The 7,875-nt window shown below is 33.4% G+C and overlaps 1 protein-coding gene across 1 annotated transcript; it reads right to left on the bottom strand.

The window, feature by feature from the left end:
- Nucleotides 1-616: 616 nt before the first annotated feature.
- On the bottom strand, nucleotides 617-2,533 carry LOC116206703 (U-box domain-containing protein 8). The gene has a single exon (XM_031539501.1). The coding sequence runs from the start codon at nucleotides 2,531-2,533 to the stop codon at nucleotides 1,415-1,417; it is 1,119 nt and encodes a 372-aa protein (XP_031395361.1). The 3' UTR covers nucleotides 617-1,414.
- Nucleotides 2,534-7,875: the final 5,342 nt, after the last annotated feature.

The raw sequence follows: 7,875 nt of genomic DNA, 5'->3' as shown, positions 1-7,875 counted from the left end.
GTCACTTTCACCGCCCAGCAAACTACCATGTCTTAAACAAGAGCAAAGAATTGTATTCCGTTCTTCGGGCGAACAGCCAGAGAAGAATATGAGTACAATGTCAACTAGTGGACTATGACAAGTTATGATGTCTTAAGGACCAAAACAGACAGGATGAAAGGAGGTTTAGTACGATAAACATATCAATCAATTGCAACGTTCCTATATTGAAAACTTAATTGAATAAGAGACTAACTACCACAGAAAGAGGATAAAAAATCCATTTGAACATCTGCAGGAGGCTCAAGAGTCGAGAGAAAATGATAAGATACAGGAAATGATCAGAGTCAATCAAACTTGTTTATTTATCAAATATGTACATCAGATGCAACCTTTGATTCAAGTCGAAGTGAGATCCTGGTGTTTATCGTCATGAGTTCAGAACTCAGATGGCAATGGTAAACATTATGCTCAACCATAATTCAGAAATCACCCACATAACTAAAGACTATACCAAGAGCAATTGAGACTGCTCCTCATTGCTTTTTTCCAGCAAATTCGACGATAGAGTAAAAATGAAGAACACATGCTAATTGTGCAAATGTGACCATACCAACTAGAAGGTTCAACACGTTGATACACAGAGAGGATATCATATAACTGTAATATTGTCGACAACTTCAATTACAAAAAGTTGAATATGATGACACCAACGGACTACATCTATATTAACCCATAAAACAGGGGATGAAAAGGGAACAAATAGACAAAGAACAAAACAACAGGACACCGTATCAGCCCGACCACAACTGTCATTCACAGGATAGGCAAGACTCTGATCACATGCAAGCTCTCAGCAAGAACAAAGTATAAGTATGATCACCTTCAACCAGTAATAATAAATACATGGGTATATGTACCCGGGGATAAGACATATACTACAGGTCAGGGTCAGGTGAAGCACATTAGTTGAAATAATGAAAACAGAGGCTCACATGAAGGCATGTCCTTTGAAATCCCGAATATGAATTTAATCAGGACTATTTAACTCTATTATACCGTTGTTTGGTTCTGCGAATCAATTCAATCAAATTAAAAGACGCCAACAACTTCCACTTTTAGGGGTTCAATTAACTGTTTCCTGATCAGGGACTATTCAGGAAAAGGAAGTATCCTATAGCAGTTCCGGATCCGGAACCTTAACCTATTAAATGTCTACAAGTTTTGAACTTTCAGCCACCAGTTCATGGCCACCATAAGTTATTCAAATGTACAAGATACAAAGAACATATCCTCATTGCCATAATCTAATCTTTTCCCTTTTGTACAGAATCTATCCCAACAAAGAAGATGACAAGCACATCAACAACAACAAAGCACCGACTCACCTCCTCGTCCCAAAAAAGCCCGATCCTTTATCGATCCGATCGCCCGATCACCTCATCGAGCAATCCCCTCCAAGGACCTGAACCAGATTTGAAGCATTCCTCCTGATCTTCTCATTCTCATCCTCGACCAACCTCCAACAATCCTCCAAAACTCCTTCCTTCCTAACTGCGACACCCATTCTCCCGCTGTAACAACAGAGCGAGTACAGGGTCAGGAGAGCATATTGCACGCCCTTCGATCCCCCAGTCCTCAAAACACGAACCAAAATCCTCACAGTCCCATTAAACCTCGCCATCACCTCCCTCCCTTCTTTGCACTTGGCGAGCAAACCCAACACCTCGACGGCCCTCTCAAGGCCCGAATCCGCGATACTGAGCAGAATCGGGACGGCCCCACTAGCAACGGCCCGCTTCCTATTATCGGAGAAGGAACAGATGGCAAACAGGGCAGTCGCGGCCTCCTTCTTCTCCCGGCCGTTCCCGTCCGTCAGGAGGGCAATCAGCGACTCAATTGCAAAAGGGTACTCCCCGATTAAGGCCTTGTTTACCTCCACGACCGCGAGGCTCGTGATGATAGTGGCAGCGAGGGCCCTGCAGCTAGCAAAATTGCCCCTCAGTGCAGCCACTATCTTCCCGATCGCCCCTTCCGCAACCAGCCCCACTTTGTTGTCGTCGTCGAGGCTGAGGTTGAGCACCAAGCTGAGAGCTTTCTCCTGCATGACGGGGTCGTCGGAGTCGATGCAGCGGAGGACCACCGAGACAGTACCGGACTCGGAGAGACGGCGGCGGGAGGCCGGGTCGCGCTTCGCGAGCTTGACGAGGCGGGAGAGACAGTCGAGTTTCGAAGCGATGTCGGAGGACCGGGAGGTTAGGGTGGAGACGAGAGCATGGGGGTCCTGCTGGAAGGACGGCGGGTGGGGCTTCGCCGGCGGCAAGGAGGAGAGCGCGAAGTTGGAAATCAGGCTGCGGAGGGCGTGGTTGGGGATGAGAGAAGGGTGCTTCGGGAGGGGCAGTTTGGTAATTGGGCAGGTACGGTGGCCGGAGTCGAGCCACCGCTGGATGGAGGCCCGGTCGAAGGTGTGCCCGGATGAGAGGATCACCGGGTCGGTCATTATCTCCAGAGAAATCGGACACCGGAAGTCGTCCGGTAGCTGCCAAGCCGCCATTTTCTCGACCTTCTCCTCCTCTTCCTCCTCCTCCTCCTCCTCTTCCTTCCTCCAACTCTCCCTCTCAAAGGAGTCGAGTCTCGGCCTTGTTGGGTCCACTCTGGTGGAAGGGTTTAAGAGGTTTTGCTCACTGCAGAGACGTCTGACGAGTTCGAATTTAGAGGGAGAAGGTAGAGAGAGAGAGGAGAGAGTTTCTTTCTCCGTTGAGAAACAGAACAGAGGCCTTTTCTTTTTGCCCTTTTTGCCATTTCCATGGCATAAAAACATCGAGAGGTAGAGGTCACGCTTTGTTCTCCCATGGTTTTGTCTGTGCTCCACATAACCGACGCGGAATTACATTAATGCCCCTTCCATTGTCTTTTTTCCTCTTTCTTTTTTAATTTCTTTGGTGAAATCCAAATTCAATTGGCCTTCCAATTGACTTAACTCTCTTGACGACTAGGCGCAAGTACCCGTTGCAACTATGATTCCATAGAGGCATGGTAATTATGTCATGGCAACAAAAACGTTCTCCATATTCACCCAAAAAAAAGGTTCTCCAGTTTAGTTTTCACTTTGGTGGTCCAGCTGGCAAAATATGCCTAGTGGATTTCACCTGCAATATAAAATACGGATTTATAACTATTCAAAGCATCTCGTGATAAAAATTAGATGACATTTGAAATAAAATTAGTCGTCATGAATAAATCAATGTGAATACATTATTATCTTAGTATAAAAAGCATAAAAATTATCTTATCCTTTTACAAAATCGTTCATGTAACTGTTGAATGGCTGGTAACAAGACTCTTCTGATTAATCAACACAATTGAACTGCATTTGTTAGAAACATGAATAATGAACATTTTCTCTGCTATATTAATGAAAAATTTTGGCTTGAAAAATTTTAATATCTGATAACTATAACGTATGATTTTCAGTTTGTTCATAATGAAGGTGAAAACAAGCTATGTATATCATCTGTAACTGAAGTGAAGAAAACTTGTCAATATGTGAAGATATGATGGCGTTACGCTGATCGAGTGAAATCCTTACACGTCTGTTTGGTTTTACAATCATATGTTTTAAAAATTTTAACTCTAACTTTAAATCTACTCACTAAACAATAAAAATCAACAACACAATTATTACTTTTCTCATTTTCTTTAATTTTTTAATTATTCAATTCAATTTTTAATATTAAATTCTCTCAACTATCCATTACTTTTTTCACAATTCAACAATACAATCATTACTTTTTATCAACTATTCATTACTTTTTCACATTTTTTTCTCATAATTCAACAACATAATCATTACAACCCAATTAAAATCAAAATTCAACTCTACTTAACTCTAAAACCAAACATATCATGTCTCTCATGCATAGATCTTGTCCGCTTCATCCGTAGGAGTTTGTATGTGTCACATAAGTTAATTACGTATAGATTTAGTAACGTATAGATGTAAATATATTTATACATTTATTCCTTATCCTGAAAATCCTATTTCAACCGATCAAAAATGATTTAGGATCAAAAAAGAGCATTTGATAAAAAAGAGGGTTTGATCTTTTTATATATATATATTTTTATATTAATATTAATATTTTAATTAAAGTTCTATTTAATCCGACGTGATGTCAATACTTTTTTTCTCAGATTTATTTGTACAGGACAATGTTGCCTGTTTTATCTTTATTTTTTCCTTTTTTTATCTTTATTTTTTCCTTAATGTGTTAAATGTTGGCAATATATATATATATATGTGTAACGTTATACAGTAAAAAAAGCATATTTGCTTTTCCTTTTTTATAATAATGAATTTACTCGAAACGATAATGTCATTTTGTATTATAGATAACAAATTTGTAGATCTATATTTATCTTAAAAATTTTGGTCTTATCAAAATCAAATTTTCTGTTTTCCAATTAATTTACCAAGTCGAAACCAAAGTTAATAGAACTGTGTAATAATTAACAATATCTAACATATAACAATACTAGTCTTTTTCTCGACGTTCTTTGATAACAAAAAAGGTACAGAGGAAAATGCAAATAGGAAACATTACGGATACAAAAAAAATACAACAGATTCATCGAGATCACAGGAAAAGAAAATTGCATGTGACTAAAGCATATCATATAGATACATATACAGTTTTAGAAATAGTTCCAGTATATAACAATACTTATTACTGTAATATTACTAGCATTTTAGTTTGATATCGTAAGGAAAGTGTAGCTGTACATTCTAACATGATTTTGATAATACACTTGCCAAACGAGGAAGACTTTAATAAAATTAATCCTTTTTTTAAGTGCTCTAGTGTTGTTAAAAGATTGAAGTTTTGGCATGGAAGAGAAATAATGTAATATAGTGGCATGTGCTTTCGCTGGTAACATAGAGATTCTGTGTTCGATTTTCATCCATAGATAAACATATAGGTTAAAAATATGCATATCTCTTTGTCTTATACGGAGCTGATAGAATATTCACATAATTCTTACTTTAAAAAGTGTACTGAAGTTGTTAGAATGAATGCATAATTTTTTTTTTGGCTGAATGAATGAAGGTAGAAATTCGTAGCCCCATTTGGAAGCTGAGTTAATGGTGGCGTGTGCAACATTTTGAACGCTCAACAGTAAAGTTTTCACACGCATAGCTATTTTAAAAACTTACCAAATAAACAAAAGCATTTAAACGGGGGAAAACTTTTATATATAATTTATAAATATAGAAAAATTATCTTATTCTTTTGAAAAACCGTACTTGTAATAGTTGAGAAATCGGCGAAACTCTCGACTGATCAACACTAGTGAATTGGCTTGCAAGGAATAGAAATAACTAGACCTTTTGCTTATGCATTGTATGGGTTCATTTTAATATATTTTTTAATTCTTCTTATTCTGAAATTCTATGTTCTCTATGATATTAAAAAAAATCATAATCATTATTAATTTTGAATTTCAAACAATAATTATTCAGATTTTTTTGTAAAAAAATTACAATAACTTAAATAATTATGTTATTTTTTCAAATGGTTAGTTACAATACTTTCTTTTTTTCTTTTTTTTCTAATTAGTTATATTTTCTTATTTATACGCAAATTGATTATTCTAATCCTATTTAATATGTCAGTATATAATAGAAAATGTAGTTAGTTTCACTATATAATATTGGTTATATCTTAAAAGGTACTATCATAATTATTAATACAAATATATGTTCTTTATTTTTGTAAGACTTGATCATTGTCTCTTAAAAATCATTATATTATTATTTATTATTTTATTTATTTTATGTAGAATGCAATTTCAAATTAAATAATGAATTTAGTTTTCTTTTAATATCAGGAACATTTATTACAGACATTTATTACAATTATAGTTGTTTTACTATTTTTATTTAGTATAACATATTCACTATAATATTTAATTTATGAAATTTAGCTTTTTTATAGTCGTAGTTTGGTTTACTAATTCTACTTACATATAGATTTTCAATCTCATGCGTTAGACGGGATTTATTTACATATGATAATTATTCACAATCTCTAAAGATGATTTACTTTCTTATGAACCATAAGATTTCTCAATAGTTAATTTCAATTTTTGAAGAAATAATTTCTAATATGTTAGAGTTTAGACTAATTTAATCAATGTGAGGTGCGACAACAAGCACTAGTTTGACTTGGGGGGTGGCAAACAATCCGATTATCATCCTTCCTTTTTGCATGGTTCCACTCTAGAAGAACTTCAAATCATTCTCTTGAAGCTCATCATTTTCATCATAAATGATCTGCTTGCCTCGAAATGACCCAGCCCAGTTCGAAGTATCATTTGTACAAATAAGAATCCCCGTGTTTACATGATTTCTTCTTCATATAGATATATATCGCGTTACCGAGGACCTCGTTTCAAAAAAATAGTCGTTTAGGGACTTTACCAGGACTAACTAGTAAAAGGCCTAGGGCCGGACTGATTCTTATATTTAATTTGCTTTGTGTTAATATTATCCGAGATTATTATACATATTTGTTCAAATATAGAAACATAATTTTGTAATCTTTTCATTATTATATTTTTTAATAGTATATCATGATGTTCTCATTTTAAATACTTAATTTAAATATTTTGTCAATTTTTTTATATAAAAAAGTTACTTTTAGTAGTTTATATTTCAATCCTAAATGTGGACTTGTATATAGTTGATATGCAAATTTTGTTATATGATATACTTATTTTTATTAGTAAAATAATATGTTGATAGCAGTTACTATAGATATTTATTATTTTGTGTAATTTGTTTTACAACAAATATATAGATAGATTTTTTTATTGTATTTAAGTTTTTATACTGTCTAACATGATGACCAATTTCGTATATAAAAATGCATATATTATTCTAATAGTATTGAAAATGTCCATACAATTTTTTTCGTTTATAGTTAGAATTGCTAAATATTATAAGCTTTTTCGTAAAATTTTCATTAACCTTAATGATTCATTTTTACTCACTTTCAATAAAATCATGGTATTATATTAGTATTTTAATGTTTTCAAATTATATTATTTTGTAATTTTAGTATTCCATAATTTCTAATTGTACTTAGTAAGATATTTAGGTGTCTATATTATATATATATATATATATATATATATTTTATTGTTCTTCGTTTTTTAATTTTCTTTTTTCCATAATTTTTAATTGTAGTTAGTAAGACATTCTATTGAATTTATTATGCACCCACTTATGCACCCATACATTGCATTGCATTTATTATGCATCCACTTATGCACCTAAGTAAATTTTAGTAATATATAGTTCATTTTGTTAAATATTGGGAACATTTATTACGGATACTTATTACAATTGTAGTTGTTTTACTATTTTTTAATAGTTGTAGTTTGGTTTGCTATTTTTGCTTTCATGTAGATTTTCAATCTCGTGCATTGCATGGATTTTATTTACATATGCTAATTATTCTTTTGGTAAAATATGGTAAATATTCACAATCTCTAAATATGAATTACTTTCTTATGAACCGTAAGAACTCTCAATAATTAATTTCTATTTTTGAAGAAATTATTTCTATAATGTTACAGTTTAGAATAATTTAACCAATTTAATGACAATAATTTTGTGACTAATTATTATATTTAATTTGCTTTGGGTAAATATATTTGTGTTACTAACATCCAAGATCATTCTATATATTTGTTTCAAATATAGAAACCTAAGTTTGAAATTTTTTATTATTATATTTTCTAATAGCATATTGTGATGTTCTCATTTAAAATACTTAAATTTGGGTGTCTATATTATATAATTTTTATTATTTTTCTTTGTTTTACAATTTT

The sequence above is a fragment of the Punica granatum genome, chromosome 5 (assembly GCF_007655135.1).
Source record: "Punica granatum isolate Tunisia-2019 chromosome 5, ASM765513v2, whole genome shotgun sequence".
NCBI lineage: Eukaryota > Viridiplantae > Streptophyta > Magnoliopsida > Myrtales > Lythraceae > Punica > Punica granatum.
Note: the sequence above shows the minus strand (reverse complement) of the source record. Positions and strands in the feature narration are given on the sequence as shown.

Excerpts from the sequence above, each read along its gene's own strand:
- LOC116206703 (XM_031539501.1), bottom strand. The coding sequence starts at position 2,533 with ATGGCGGCTTGGCAGCTACCGGACGACTTCCGGTGTCCGATTTCTCTG.